At 45.4% G+C, this 16,733-nt stretch overlaps 1 protein-coding gene across 5 annotated transcripts in view; it reads left to right on the forward strand.

The window, feature by feature from the left end:
- LOC146179405 (ras-like GTP-binding protein rhoA) overlaps positions 1–14,139 on the forward strand; it is a 54,710-nt gene extending 40,571 nt beyond the window's left edge. For 4 of the 5 annotated variants that reach the window (XM_084579031.1, XM_084579034.1, XM_084579032.1 and 1 more), the window contains exons 2-5: positions 3,111–3,265; positions 5,244–5,447; positions 10,159–10,341; positions 13,203–14,139. In XM_084579031.1, the coding sequence (XP_084435157.1) occupies positions 3,111–3,265; positions 5,244–5,447; positions 10,159–10,341; positions 13,203–13,250 (590 nt within the window). In that variant the 3' untranslated portion in view covers positions 13,251–14,139. The remainder of the gene's footprint in view (positions 1–3,110; positions 3,266–5,243; positions 5,448–10,158; positions 10,342–13,202) is intronic. The other variant, XM_084579035.1, reaches the window with a different exon arrangement.
- The last annotated feature ends 2,594 nt before the right edge of the window (positions 14,140–16,733 follow it).

Raw genomic sequence — 16,733 nt, forward strand, 5'->3', positions numbered from 1 at the left:
CTCCGCGGCCGGGAACCGGAAGCTGAACTCGAAAGGCAGTGAGCCACAGCGACGCGTGCATCATAAAGGCTAACTTCAAATGAGTTAGGGTGTTGCGACTTGTGTGTAGCAGCGTTAACTGTGTAGCGTATACCTTAAATCTCTTTGGCAAGGCTTGTATATTTATTGTGAGACATGTTGAATGTGGACCCAACCCGTGTACGAGCTGTTGTCTCTCCAGTTCTTCGCATCTGGTTGGCGGAAGTTGTCCTCCATTGCATGTGTAGCCTTATCCGTGCATGCGTTTCGGACTGCGTGTGCTTGAGTGCGCGCCCAAAGGAAGCCCAGCGGAAGTACATCCTGGCGGCAACTGTCTGAAACATCCCGGAACTGGTCGAGAAAACCCCACACGCTGTTGTAAGAGCCGTCGTCCTGCTGTCTGCAACTAACTTCCTGCCTGTCAATGGAGACTATATATCTCTTCATTTTCGCTCAAGCGCTGGTATAGACATTTGCATCGAGAGAGGAGGTTGTCGAAACGCCTCTTTTCTGGTCTGTTTCATACCGGTTCTGCTGCCGCTTCCACCGTGTTGACGTCATGCGCACGCAGCGAGCAATATGGTGACGTCCAGGAGGCCCTCGTTGTGGATCGGGTTCTGTACGGAAAACTATTTGTTGCCAGTGCACATTCATTTCGAGAGAGTAGGTAGAATTCAGACGTGTAGGGTTGAATATCCGTCGAAGCTGTCCATGCAAAAGAATAAAAATAAACGGGTTCCTTTCGATGCCACTCAGGCTGTTCAAGTGAAGCACTGAGGCAATTTCGCAACAGTGGGAAAGGGCACATATCGGTGACAGGTAATCGTTCGAAGTGGTTTGCCTCTGCCCACCATTGTGAAAGGGATACAGGGGATGAACTGCAGTTGTTTTCTCGGATGGCCCTTGCGCGCGGAATGCGTCGTGTGGATGGCACACGTGTTGTTAACGGCACGGTAATTTAACGAGCAAAACGATATGAATTATTTCTAAAACATCATATAACTGTTAGTATTGGAGGACATGTGTTGTTTAAACTCGCGTATAATTTTAAATATGCATTGATCGTATAGACTCTGTTTGGCAGAGAAAATATCGAGAATTTGCTAATACTTTTGCCATGTAAGGGACAAATGACTGAATAGCATTCACATTAGGGAAGTTATGGGGCTACAGACGAAGACCGCTTAGATTTCTCAAAATCTTCCACACTTGAGAAAACAACAACAAAACCGCTTGGCGACGTTCAGCCGAAGAAAACACATGTGAAAATCTCGTCACGTCGAAATGTTCTTCTTCTTAATACCTTGATATCAGTTGAGACGAATCTTGTTGAGATGACAGGGTTTGTGTCCAGTCTAACGAAGTCACAAAGGGCAGTGCGTACGAACTGGCACCCGCACACCACTCTGCATTAGTGTTCAAATTGTGACGAGTATCGCACGACATGCTTGTTGGCGTATCACACGTGTTTTTGTTTACTTTCATACTGCCGCGCATAAGTGTATTTTGTACAGCCGTCGATATCTTCCTTTCCCGTTAAAAAAAAAAAAAATCCTCACTGCGCTAGGGAAACTGCCTTTCAGTTTAAAGCAATCTATCAGATATCAGAGATATAATATGTTTACTCATGCTGCAAGAGCAAGGAATATAAGCCTCCTGACAAAACAGCCTGGTTAGTTGGAAGCGGCTTATAAGTTACATAAGTAACTCATGGAACTAACTTATTCTTACAATTCATTTATTTCGCTTTCGTAACTACGCGCGCACAGTTTTATGATTTTAGACCTGGAACTGTTTGTCTAGTTTTCTAATATAATTGTGCAACGATTTTACACGCCATAAACCTACCAGTTGCTACAGCTTGTGCAACGTTCAGGCCAAATAGTGAATAAGCTCTCCGCGTTCGGAACCCTCATCCTGCAGTTTCATTCCTTGAGCACCATATGATTACTTTCATTGTAAGCAACGTGAGGTATTTAACCTGCGTTTATCACTCGCGCCCGTCACAGTGATTAGCGTACGCCTAGCCCAGCGAATACGCGGGAAGATAACGGCCAGACACAACAAATCAGGACTGGAGCGACCTTTTCGTAAACAGCATGCAGCCCCATGGATCAATTATTTGCTGTCAGCAGCGGGTCTTGAAAGCGCCCTGGTAGTGCTTCTTTTTAACAACGGTACATGTTTAATTTAGTTTAGTTTAGTTTAGTTTGTGGGGGTTTAACGTCCCAAAGCGACGCAGGCTACGAGCGACGCCGTAGTGGAGGGCTCCGGAAATGTCTACCACCTAGGGTTCTTTAACGTGCACTGACATCGCGCAGCACACGGGCGCCCAGCTTTTTCCCTCCATCGAAAAGCGTGGCGTCCGCGGCAGGGATTCGATCCCACATACCTGGGTATACAGCAGTCAAGCGCCTTAACTGCTGCGCCACCGCGGTGGGGTCAACAGTAGATGTCAAAGGAAGTTTCTGCAAATACGTTACGCGTGATCTGCGTGATACGTCGTAACCGCAAGCTATAGCCACTGGTCACTTCAAATATAATATTTTAAGCACTGTGAGTGACCTTCATCTTCATCTGAACGTAATCATCACCGGTGATCGTGTCGTGAGAAGAAGACGAAGTGTTGATGAGCTGTGGCTAGTCGGTAGCTGCTGTTCGGCTTATCTGATATATAGAAAGCTGAATCTGCTGGTGGATTCTTCTGCCTCACAATATGATCTACTCTGCGGCTCTTGCTTAACGGAGGCTCAACTTGGAAAAAATGCTGCTTATTTGTGGTGTTACCTGCACAATTCTTGACTCGTTGCAGTCCCAACTTTTCGTCTAGTAAGCTAACCGGACGTAACACCTGTTTTGCTAAAGCCGGTGCAAACGTGGGCATTTCCTGCTCTCCATGCTTTTTTCTTTTGGCTTTATTTACCGTTGAGACATGTTAGTTCAGAGTCGACATTGCTGGCACCTTCTTGTGTAGTTGCGCGTTTTTAATATATCAAACAAGATAAAAACTGCTGCTTCCATACAGCCCTGTTCGCGTCACTGCGCATGCGTCTACAATAATTCCCCGCTTCCATTCTCTTTTCGTTATGCAGCGATGCTCACGCTCAAGGTGGTGGTGGTGGGGTCCTGCGCTTGCGGCAAGACCACGCTGGTACGGACTTTCCTACGCGATGACGTCAGAGCGTCCGTGCCAGCGCCCACCGTCCAGGAAGTCTACGTCGGCCACATGCGCCACGACGGGAAGGAGGTATATATACTACGACTGGGGGCGATTTCAATATACTATACGCGCGTAAACAGGAAGCTGTCAGGTGAATGAGAGCCTACTTTTGGAAACTGTGCATTTACGGTGGCAAATAAAAAATGAGAAGGGTCACCAGGAAAGCACGGAGGAAAATCGATTGATGCGATTCATTATTATAATTTTATTTCGCAAGGCGATGCATTGCTATTATTAGTATAATTATAAGCCTTGCTGTGTTGTTCTTTTGCGTAGAAGTAGCTTGCTCTACGCTGCATTTAGAGCCGAGTGGTTTCGTCCAGAGACGATCCGTGTAAATATACAATAAGGAAACAGTCATTACGCGATGTGAGCGGTGGTCTTACTCCAGGGAGTACGTAAGTCATGACTTGGAACGTACAGTGAAGCACGACACAGCCTTCATGGTAGAAGCCTGTAGGAGGAAGGGGACCATTGACAACTCGATGAAGACAACTCGCAAAAACTTTTATCGCTCACTTAAATGAAAACGGCGTGGTAAACGTTAACGTTAAAGCGTGCCAAACTCTGGAAAGCAAAATTTGAAAGAATCGAGAAACGATACAGTTCGATTATATTCAGGACACTGCGAGGTGCATTTTAGGGAGAGTTTGGCGGACCGGGAAAAACCGGCTCATGGGACTCGTGTGGTTTTCCATGGGCCATTCCTGGTCATAGTTGGCAAAAGGTGGAGTCCGTGAGAAATGAATTGAAAAAAAACAACAACAACAATAACGAGGAAGTATGCTGGCTTTTCTACTGAGGGGCTCATTCGGCGTATTTATAATCCACCAGACCTCGCCCCATATCCCATTAACCCCATAAGCCATAACCTCGTAGAAGCAGGTGTTTCCAAATTTAAAAAAAAAAAAGAGAAATGAGAGAAAACCCAGTGGCCAAACTTACACATCATTTTTGAGACGAGAGTCAAACCCACCAGGACCCTTGAACCCCACGGTAATGTGTATGTTAGGATAGCACGGTAATGTGTATGTTAGGCCCGAAACTGAAGTGAAATCGAAGTGGCAACGCCCGTAATTCGCCCTTGGTATAATCGCGCTAGATCTTGCATTTTTGTTTAAACAGTAACTCACAGTTTATTATATAGAGACTTGCACGCACGATGATAAGCTCAAGAGGCTCAAGAGACTAGAATTTCTATGTGCAGACGTTATGTGTGTTCGGCCTACAATTGTGCATTGTGTGCGTTCAGAGAGCGACCACACGTACTTTATTGGAAGCATGTGGGCAGGTTCGACCGCAGGGACTGCATTATGACTCCGCTATTCAAGCGAACCAGATTTGTGAATTTTTATGAGAAAAATCAAAATTACCACGTGCATTTCGAAATCCAGAACTCGAGGATTTTCCGCACGCTTAGGGTATAGCATGTTTTCCCAGTGTCCCATATTACAGGATGGCTGAAAATTCTGTGTTTAGAAAATAGTTTCCACCGCAGAGGATTCGATTCTGTATTCCCAAAAGAAATATTTAACATCAGAAGTATTTTGATATTTCTTAAGGTTCAGAAGTTTATGCATTAATTATTGGGAAAATAATTAGGTTAGTAGTTTAATTTCTTTAATTCAATTACTGTCATGTCTACCAGCGACCGATCTCGCTGATATTTGCCTAAAGCCTCAGCTTGAACCGTAGCCTCGAACTGAAAACGAAGTGAAACAGACGCGTTAGCTCACATCCAATGCAGATAAATCGGCTATAGCTTATTTTTCTTTTTCTTTCTTCAATTACGCTATTACGCCCCGTTTAAGTAAAGTTAACTCGTCCGGGCTCTCCTTAATACACCAGCTGTTTGTGGGACCAAACTGACAATTCGAATAATCCGCAAACTCGAATTACGCTAATTTGAATACGCGACACTCCACTCAAGCCTTTTCTTTCTGTTTTGTTTAACTCGCGCTTTTCTTTAGTTTTTTTTTCTTTTTCGCCGGTGGCATTGGTGCAGGTTCGCCTGGTGATATGGGACACGGGCGACTCTGACCTGCTCTGCGACCCCCACCGAGCGGGCTGTTACGCCGAGGCCGACGTCGTGTTGCTCTGCTTCTCGGTGCGGGACATCTTCGCCGGCAGCGAGGTGCCCTCGCGCTGGGCCGCTGAGGTGCGACACTTCAACCCCAGCGTGCCCGTTCTCTTGGTCGCCACACAGATGGTGAGAGCGTATCCCGCCTTCTTTTGCTTCTCGAGTAACCATAATCGCTGAGTTTGCTGTCGAACTCAAACGCTTATCATCATCAGCCTAGCCACGAAAACTGCGGGAAAAAAAAAAGGCCTCTCCCATATGCCTCAATATGCCATTATCCGTCTACTGCCACCTTATGTCCGCTGATTTCTTAATTGAAGACACGAGGAATATGATGGGTTAATAATAATTGGTTCACAGGAAGGGAAAGGCGCAGTATATGTCACACTTGCTCTGTGGACACCTGAACCGCGCCGTAAGGGAAGGGAGGAAGGTGGGAGTGAAAGTGGAAGGAGAGAAAGGGGAGCCGTCGTGTAGGGCTACGGAGTGATTTCGACCACCTGGGGATCTTTAACGTGCGCTGACATCGCACAGCACACGGACGCCACTTCGTTTCGCCTCCATCGAAACGCAGCCGGCGTGGTCGGGTTCGAGCCGGGAACTCCGCCACGACAAGGCAGTGATCCCCTTCATGGATCACTGCCTTGTCGTGGCGGAGGGGCTTGCGAAACTCGATGAAGTCGTGAGCTCTGCTGTGTAGGGCCACCCAAGATAGACAGGTCACGGCAGAGAGTTCTGACAAAATGTGATTCACTGGAGAAGGTAATGGCAACCCACTCCAGTATTTCCCGCCAAGAAAACCCTATGGCCAGTCACAATACCATTAATGATATGGCGCCGGAAGATGAGCCCCCCAGGTTGGAAGGCGTCCCATATGTTACTGGGGATGAACAAAGGGCGATTCCTAGTAGCTCCAGGACGAATGAAGCGGCTGGGCTAAAGCCAAAAGGACGCTCAGTTGTGGATGTGTCGGGAAGCGACCGGAAAGTCCGATGTTGCAAGGAGATGTATCACATAGCAACATGGAATGTAAGATCTATGACGCAAGGTAAACTGGATATCGTCAAGCGAGAAATGGACAGATTGAACATTGATATCTTGGGTATCAGCGAGCTCAAGTGGATCGGAATGGGAGAATTTAACTCCGGCGACCATTATGTCTTTTATTGTGGGCACGAATCCAAGAGAAGGAATGGGGTCGCTCTCATAGTAAACAGAAGAATGGGCAAAGCAGTGCTAGGGTACAACCCCAAAAACGACCGAATGATTTCACTTCGGATCCAAGGTCACCCTTTCAACATAACAGTTATCCAAGTCTATGCACCGACCACTACTGCTGAAGAAGCTGACGTTGAGAGATTTTATGCGGACCTACAATGCCTTTTAAACCGCACTCCATCATCAGACGTCGTTTTTCTCATAGGAGACTGGAATGCTAAGGTAGGGAGTGAAGAAATATCCGGAATTACAGGCAAGTTCGGTCTTGGTGAGCCAAATGAAGCTGGGCAGAGGCTAGTAGAGTTTTGTCAAGAAAACAACCTGACCATAGCGAATACTCATTTTCAACAGCACAAGAGGCGCCTGTACACATGGACTTCGCCGGACGGTCTGTACAGGAATCAGATCGATTATATTATTTGCCGACAGAGATGGAGAAGCGCTATACAAGCAGTAAAAACAAGGCCTGGGGCCGATTGTGGTACCGATCATCAGCTTCTTGTTGCCAAGATTAAGCTTCGATTGAGAAAAACGCAGAAAACTAGAAGGCCTTTCAGGTATAATCTGGATCAAGTTCCATTAGAATATGCTGTGGAAGTGAGGAATCGATTTCAGGAATTAGATCTAGAAGACAAAGAGCCCGAAGAGATGTGGACTGATGTTCGTGATATAATACAAGAAGTTGCTATTAAGGTAGTTCCAAAGCAAAAGAAATGCAAGAAAGCAAAATGGTTATCTGAAGAGGCTTTGCAAATAGCTGAGGAAAGGAGGATGGCAAAAGTTATGGGGGAAAGAGAAAGATACAAGGTTCTCAATGCGGATTTTCAGAAAATAGCAAGGAGAGATAAGAATGCCTTCCTGAACATACAGTGCCAAGCAGTTGAGGACAACAGCCAATTAAGGAACACAAGAGTTCTGTATAAGACAATCAAAGATATCAAAGGAAGCTTGTGTGCTAAGATGGGCGTGATAAAGGACAAACGAGGCAAGGACCTCACTGAAGCCGCAGAGATAAAGAAGAGGTGGCAGGAATACACAGAAGAACTGTACAAGAAGGACCCGAATGTGCAAACCCAACATAAGACGGTTGTGGTCACTGATCTCGAGCCGGGCATCCTGAAGAGTGAAGTTGAATGGGCCTTAGCCAGCCTTGCTAAGAACAAAGCTAGCGGAATTGATACAATTCCAGCTGAGTTGCTTCAAAACCTCAACCTTGACGCTGTTAACATTCTGCATACATTATGTCAGAAGATTTGGACAACCCTGCAGTGGCCACAGGATTGGAGGAGGTCAGTTTACATCCCCATTCCAAAGAAAGGCAGTGCCAAAGATTGTTCCAACTACCGCACGATCGCGCTTATTTCGCATGCTAGCAAGGTGATGTTGAAAATCCTCCAAGGTAGGCTGCAGCAGTATGTGGATCGGGAGCTTCCGGACGTGCAAGCTGGGTTTCGTAAGGGCAGAGGAACTAGAGACCAAGTTGCCAACCTTCGCTGGATCATGGAAAAAGCAAGAGAGTTCCAGAAACCCATCTACTTCTGCTTTATTGATTATGCGAAAGCGTTTGACTGCGTAGATCACAGCAGATTGTGGCAAGCTCTCCAAGAGATGGGAGTTCCAATTCACCTCATCTGTCTCCTCAGGAACCTGTATGAAGGGCAAGAGGCCACAGTCAGAACTGGGCATGGTCTTACTGATTGGTTTCCGATTGAGAAAGGAGTGAGGCAAGGCTGCATACTGTCGCCCTGCCTATTTAACCTATATGCAGAGTGCATCATGAGGAAGGCTGGTCTGGACGAGTCTTCAGCTGGAGTGAAGATTGCTGGAAAACGTATCAACAACCTTAGATATGCGGATGATACCACTTTAATTGCAGAAAGTGAAGCGGAACTCAAGAGACTTCTGATGCGCGTACAAGAAGAGAGTGAGAAGTTTGGGCTTAAACTGAACATTAAAAAGACAAAGATCATGGCGTCTTGCCCTATCAAGTCCTGGAGCATCAAGGGACAAGAAGTGGAAGCTGTGACAGATTTTCTCTTCTTGGGCTCCAAGATTACCTCGGAAGGAGACTGCAGCCATGAAATTAGGAGACGCTTGCTTCTGGGAAAGAGAGCAATGGTTAGCCTTGACCGCCTAGTAAAGAGCAGAGACATTAGTCTGCCAACCAAGATCCGTATAACTCGTGCTATGGTCTTTCCAGTTGTGATGTATGGATGCGAGAGTTGGACTGTGAAAAAGGCTGACCGCCGAAGAATTGACGCGTTTGAATTGTGGTGCTGGCGAAGACTCTTGAGAGTTCCTTGGACTGCCAGAAGATCAAATCAGTCAATATTGTCGACCATAAACCCTGACTGCTCATTGGAGGGTCAAATTCTAAAGTTAAAGCTCAGCTACTTTGGTCATCTGATGAGAAGAGAGGAGTCGCTGGAGAAAGATTTGATGTTGGGAAAGGTTGAGGGTCGCCGGAGAAGGGGTAGGCAGCGAACGCGATGGTTAGATGGCATCCTCGAGGCACTGCAGATGAAATTATGTGATGTTAGGAAGATAGAGACCGGAAAGCGTGGCGTGACATGGTCAATAGGGTCACGAAGAGTCGGACACGACTGAACGACTGAACTGAACTGAACAACGGATATATCTTGGGACTGTCTTAGCTCTTTCCGTCGTTTTAATATGATTGCGTTAAAGGCCCCGTTCACCATAAAATCCACAGCCGCCGTGTCCGGTATTTGTGTTATGCGCGAAAGTCAGTGAAACATCGCGAGCATGCTTCCGGCAGGTGGGAAGTTGGCAGGTTCCATGACCAGACACTGATTGGTCCGCAGTTTTGTGACGTCACGTGACCCGGGCAGCGCCATTGGGATTCTGGGTTAAGATGGCAATCGAAATCGTCAAAAGCATTTGATCCCGCGTCAGGCGCTTTGCACATCTATATAGCCGCGCTGGCGCCTTCGTGCTCCTTGGTTAAGCGAGGCTTTAGAGTTATGTCAGGTTGTCTTCCACATATTGCTATAGCTCACGACTGTATGCTAATGAGTAGGACAATACAGAGACAAGATAATTAAGAAATTAGTGGTTAAGCAAGTAGTCAAGCGCATGTGTACACGAACGAGGATGCGCAAAGGGGCCCTCAGAAGGAGGCGTTAACGTTATCGCGTCATACTATTAAAGGCGGGGCTTAAGTGCCCTTACAATTTTATTACACAATCCTTATAAGGTTATATTGTTTCTTTTTCTTTTTATAAAACTGTTCATGAACCCGCGATAGTTCGAATTAACTTGTTTGAATACTCCCCCCCCCCCCCCCCCCATGCAATAGTTGGCTATATTACAAGAGGACCAATGTGCACAAAATCCGAATAATATTTATCTTTTACTGCTTCTTGTTATAGCATTACTGTCATTTCATATGCAGTTTAGGTTCTCAGTTATGTTAACGCTGCACTTAATTACATCAATAAATCTCTTTGCTGTGTATTTGCATAAGGATTAATTTTTTTATTATTATTACGAGTCGATTATCCTTGGCGATCATAATGTTAATGTTCGGATCAATATGAACCCTTCTAGAAGTACATTCGTGTATTGAAAAAGAGTAAATGAATATAATCCTCGATCCCAGGACCTACGCGAAGACCCTGTGACGGTGCAGGAGCTGTCGCAAATCAAGTGCCGTCCTTCGAGCGTGGCCGAAGGACTGCAGTTGGCGCAGAAGATCCAGGCGGCGCACTACATCGAGTGCTCTGCACTCGACCTGGCCAGCGTGCGAAAGGTGTTCGAGAGCGTGCTACACACCTGCCTCAGGGTACGGAACCCCTTTCTGACACCGCCTATTCTTACGGAGAGGAACCATGCTTTTTTATTGCGCTAGCCGAGCTAGACGCGCACTACATCATTCGCACATGGGAAAAGATTAGGGGGTCTCTTAGATGCCTCTTAAGAATAGTACGGCGATAGCCGTGAAAGTCTTGATGAGTCATGCGTAGTGATTTTAGATAATACCACTAAGCATCTTTACACAATTCCAATCAGCTGTGGTCATTACAAGTTGTCGTTTGACATATTGGTCGTTTCGTAGCCATTAGCAGTCATGATGAGTCATGCCTAGTCATTGTAGTCATTACCACTCATCGCTAAGCATCTTTACTCATTTGCAATCAGTTGCGGTCATTACAAGTCGACATATTGGTCACTACAAGTCATTGTTAATCATATTTATCAATCATTAGCATTAGTAATTAACTCTCAATATCCAACTTTTATTCATTACCTATCACCATCAGTCATTTTCGTTCTTCATCTCCCTCCTCACACGCCTGCTATTTGCGAGTGACACATCAGCGTACAGATGCGACGCACAGATCGCACGTACACATCTTGGCTCCATGAACCTAAAAGTGCCTTCGCCTAAAACAAAATTGAACACTAGTTGCGCAGCACCCACTGTTTCTCTCTGGTTTCAGTAAAGTGCGCTCTATTTGAAGATTTTCTCCTTCCTTCCCCAAAAACATCACGTAATACCTGTTGCAGGTAACACCGATCGCTACTGTACGAATAGCTAGTGTAGTTGAATGAAAGTTCTAGTCGACTCTGCGTCTACGACTTGAAAGCACACAAATCTAAGGCGAGGATCGAGGCTCCAGTGCAGACACTTGGTGGCAAGAAAATGCTTACACGCTGTCACTTTTATGTTTATGTAATAATTGTGAAATTGGCCCCATGGCAATGCGTATTAGCGCTCTCCCGGGTTCAAGTGCGTTAATAAATTCCTCGTTGTAAAATTAGCACATCAAAATGCATAAACTGAGTGAGCGGAGCCGCTTCTCCTCCTATCAACCATGTGCCGCTGTATTCGGCTACAATTCAAGAACGTATCTAGGCGCCCCTCAACATCAACGCCACCGGCAGATGTTCACGAAGCTGTGGCTATTGTAGCTGAGCCGTGGTTAATCCCATTTCATCTGCCATCCCCTACGATATCACGCAAGTGAATCCACGGGGACTAACCACAACGTCATGCGAATAGGTCGACGTTATTAGATGAAGAAACTCCTTTGATGGGTATTTACTGCTTTGTTCTCGAGGTTTATCCGAATACATCATTCCAGGGAGTTCGATGTACGGGTTTGCTGCAGAACAAGTCCTAGCGCGCAGCTGATCGGTTAAGGGCAATGTGCTGTTACTTGCTTTTATTAAGCAGCGTTCCAGTGCGAGCACATACCGCGAAACTCAATGCCTGCTGTAAACTTTCGCTTCGTGTATTTTGCGGAGGACTGCTCTAGCGTTTCGAGATAAGCTTGGTGACGTCTGTACAGGTGTGGAAAAAACATTGTGGAGCACGCTTCTTTGTTTGAAATTTTCCCACGCGTTCCGCAGAAGTGATATGACAGAAACTTGGAACGATACGCGAACGCACAAGCGGCGTGTGATAACATAGGGATAAGGTACCTCGTAATAGTCACAATGTAACGAGTTAGTTTTTATCGCCGAGGCATGCACCACATAATTATGGTCGAACTGTACGCAGCAACGGGAACTCGGAAATGTTGTCGGAAGCGCGAAGGTGCTAGAAGACGAGAGCTTTTGTTCCAGCCTTCACCTTCCGGACGTCTGAATTCTAGACCTGAAACGGGTGAAGGGGAGGGCTGGAAAAGTGCCGCGAAAACAATATACCATAGACGTTGAGTGGCTTGCCAATGCACAGGTTATCCACTGATGGTTGCCTTCTGTTTGGGATGCTGGTGTTGGTATGATACCTTCCGCCCTTTCCACCTCGCCGACGTACGTAAAGGCACGCGGCAGTTCTGCCAAGCTGTCTTTTTGCCACGACGCTCGAAATTTACGCCACGGAAATCTGTCGAGCAAGTTCTCGTTCGAGAGGATTGCGGCCGGACTACAGGGGCGACGGTGGCATTAAAATCGATAATATTTTCATACGAAAATCAGGACAATAACGGGTTACTGTGTCGATTAAGCATTTGCAAAGAATGCGCCAAACGGTTCTTTCTTAGACTGGTTCGTGGTGCCATCACAGTGTGGCGCTGATTTCGCGAAAATAGCCAATGTGACGACATTGAGTTATGCTCATTTCTCTAGCTAGAGGTGTTAAAGGAATCTGAATGAGATTGTAATAGTTTATGGCGATGTTTTCGAAAGCGCTCGTAGGTGTACTCTCGCGTGTCAAGCTTGCTCGTCAGTTTGCTGTGAACATATCTTCTTTCTATTTCTTCTTATATTAAGAGGCTCAGAAGCAGTGGCCGGACATGAGGGAACTATCGTACGCTTTAGGGTGTATTGTTGGAAATAAAATGTTAACTTGTTACACAAACATTTGAGAAGCAAGCGCTTGATGCGACCTTTACACTCTTGGCCTGGTTAAGTGAAAATTTTTTAGAAATTCCACTTATAATTGAAACTTACGTGGAATCATGTTAAGAATGTGCATTACATCCAGTTAGCTATGCACCACGATTATTTAGGCATTTTGGTGTTGGGTATAAGTGCAGTAAAGTCAGTGTCCTGTGATTTCAACGCTTGTTGAAGGATGCTAAGTGATCAAAATTCACTTCGTTAATATATCATTCAATTAAGCAAAAAGTCAATCCGATCAGTCAATGAAACACACACAAAAAAAAACATCGCACATTTTCTATTTTTCCATTGCAGACGACGCAAGCCCGACAGAAGAAGTCAAGGTGGAAGTGCTGCTGGTGACGTCATCAATTGCAAAACCATTATTTTACATCTAGTCACATGGCACGGAAGGCCAAAGGAGGACCGAATCGACGGCATTTTCTGCGGACATTCCTATATAACGACATTCTCGTCTGCGCGGGCTGGCACTCTCGTCTGCAAACTCGCTGCAGCCTACTTACGCGTTTCGCTAAGATTTGATACCGCTGTTAAAACCACGGCCGCTTCCATTCCAATCAAAAGCCGCCCCTACAAACCTGCTTGCAAGTGATTGGCTACTCATGGCTGCCAAGATTAGCCGCACTGCAAACCGTTGTAACGTGCGCAGACGGTTTGAATTCGTTCCTCGATTGGACTGACTTAGGTTTGGCTTGACTTTGGCTTTGGCTTGGCCTTGGCTTTTACAACAGCGGTGCCGGAGCTTACCGAAGCAAGTTTCGAACGAAAATTTGTTGTACGCTTGCGAACGACGTGCCTTTGTTTTCACGCAAGTGACCTGATGTCGTCAAGAGAAAATATTTTAAGGACACCTTTCATTTTTGGAGAAAGATATATTTATAGCGTGCAGTTCGAGTCATGTGCTATTTTTTTTTTTTTCGACGTTTAAGAGATCTGCAAAGTACCCGAAAAGCGTCTTTGCCTGTTTTTGGATTGTATTCATTGTAACGAAATGTGTGACACGAAAGGCAAGCTCGATTCGTTGTTTTAGCATTGTGTGCAGAGAACGGATTTTTGCAGATTGATTTCGTGTGCTGAGGGAACAAAATGTGATATGTTGCAGTCGCGAGTTTCTGGGACCATGTATGTGTACAAGACAACTGAAGAAAGCTAAAAAAGTGACAAAATGCTTTCGCGTTGACGTTTTTAAACGAAATGTACATAAACATGTTATTTATATGTATGCTGTGAACACTGCGTGGACTTATTTCTTGGTCATTTGGTGCCTTTGGCCTGTTGGTTGAATGGAAGCAACGCTTGGTTAAAGTAGATCATTACAAGCGTCGTATCTTTAGCTCACAGCCAATTCCACTACAAGAACACCAGTGGTGATCTATACGGATGCGCGTTATAGATCAGGTCAACGTATGCGACACTGCGTTGGAACCCAGAAGAACAAAGTTCTCGGGTACGACATATTGCGACACAAAGCAATTTACCCCGATGTATGGATGGATGGAATATAGGAGTGTCCCGTTTGAAACAGGGTGGTAACAGATGCTATCATGCTCATTTTTTTCCCCTATATCTTAATTATCGTTTTAGATCAGTGAACTATACCATCATTCTATTTATTGAATTTTTGTTTCTACATTACTAACATTATCACTTCTCTGCTTTTCAGCCACCAATCTTCCAGTCGTTTTTTGTAAGCTTCCACCGCAGGTTCATTCACCCGGCCACTGGTATCTCTAAACCCCAAGGTCTCAGGAAGAGTGCGCCTGCATCGACTTCCGGATGGATACCAACACATTCGAGTATAATATGGTCAATTGTTTCACTGGAGTTACCTCATACAGCACATGCGTCATCTTCATTGTTAAATTTGTTCTTGTAGCTGCGCGTTCTAAGGCACCCTGATCTAGCTTCAAAAAGTAGGCCACTGCCTCTTGAGTTATCAAAGAAAGCTTCCTTCCTGATCGGCCTTTTCCACTTTCGGTATAATTCCACACCCTGTTTGTCTTCCATCAAATTTATCCAATTTTTACCTCCTCTGTTTTTCAACTGTTACTTAACTCTCTATTTCTTCGTCCTTGCGACCAGCATACTTACTGGTTAGTTTCCTAGTTATCTTCCTCCATTGTGTGTCAACGCTTTTTAGGTACAGGTATTTAAATACTTTAGCTGCCCATCTGTTACTGTTCAATTTCCTCAGGCGTTCCTCACAATATTTTACTCTGAGCTTCCCGTACTTCGAAAGACAGCCCATATCTGCCTGTACCGCCTCATTTGTGGCTTTGATCCGAACGCAGCGCCACATCATCTCAGAATGACAAGAACGAATCTATCCAATATTTTTTCTCTTGTCAAAATTCGATTCATTGAAATTTTTTTTCTTCACGTTCACTGGGAAAGAAAAGACATTAAAATGTGAGAAATTTGGAGTTTAAAAATCACATTTTTCTCCGCTACTATACGATCCAAACTCGTTTTGGTTTTGGTTTATGGAGTTTAACGTCGAAAAGCAACTTAGGCTACGAGAGAAGCCGTAGTGGAAGGTACATCGCGCAGCACACAGGCACCTATCTTTCTGCCTCCATAGAAAAGCAGCAGCCGCAGCCGGGATTCGATCCCGCATCCTTGGGTACAGCAGCCCAACGCTCTAACCACCGCCCACCACGGCGAGGATCCCAACTCGTGATGCATATAATGACTACATATGTCGAAGCTTTTCTTCGTTTAACAGGTTATTTCTTCCTTTCTATATTGTGCGCCGAGTGCACTAGCAGTATACCTATAACTGCATCAATATCCGAACGCCTTAATAGTGTTTCCCACTCTATTCAACGAGCTATCTCAATGCCATCGCAAGTTACCTGCAAAAACAACTGATTGTGGTGACACTTTTCCTATAATCTTTAGATCTGATCAGTTTTATCAGATATCAGTTACCTGTAAAGGCACCTTGTTTCCTACGCTAAAGTCTTTAATCCCTGTGTCAGCACAAAAATTTCCTCGAGGTTACTAGAACACAAGGGGACGACGTGTGAAGTTTTCAGAACTATACATTTACCATAAAGCTTCCTTGGCCTTAGTGATGTGGGTGGCACCAGCAACGGAATGATTTGACCTCACAACATTGCGTGACTACATCGCACCCAGTAGTAGTATATAGGTTCTCCCCATCTAGTCAACGTTTTGCCAGAGTCCAAGGACTCTGGTTTTACTTAGTGACGTCATAACGCCACATGAACACTTTCAGTTAAATTGGTTTCCGCTCCCGTCAGCGTTTTTGGCCAGTCAGCAAAGCTTAACACAAAGAGGCGAATGCCGCGAAATTCTTCGTATCAAGTTCTGCACAAATTTCACCACGAAAGATGTCACTTGGACCGACCACGAGGATTCATGTAACTGAAGCCTGTGGTAGTTTCATGCGTGTTCAAGCTAAGCGAAGAGATACGAATCAAAAAAAGAAGGGGGGGGGGGGGGGGGGGTCTGTAAGCGTTTTTGCTAGTGGAGAGTCACTGCTTAGAGAAAACGTGGCGAATAATGGCGCATAGCTGTCGGTAGCTGATGAAATCCTTTGACCTGAACAACCTGACAAATGTTTTTATGTGTTTTGTCTTTTGTCATAGCAAGTGACCAAGCATTAGTGCAGTAAGGTTAAGTGACATTGTTTCGCTCGCACGGTTATAAATAACTGCACGGTAGTACGGAAATTATGGCGTCTAATTCTGGAGTTCCGACGGGACAGTCATCTGTAGTGACATAATATGCGAACCAGGGTCTCGGTATGGCCGAAAAATGATGATTTCAACACTCCATTTGAGGAACGAACACAGCTGT

The sequence above is a fragment of the Amblyomma maculatum genome, chromosome 9 (genome assembly GCF_055883805.1).
Source record: "Amblyomma maculatum isolate TAMU_Amacu chromosome 9, ASM5588380v1, whole genome shotgun sequence".
Classification (NCBI taxonomy): Eukaryota; Metazoa; Arthropoda; class Arachnida; order Ixodida; family Ixodidae; genus Amblyomma; species Amblyomma maculatum.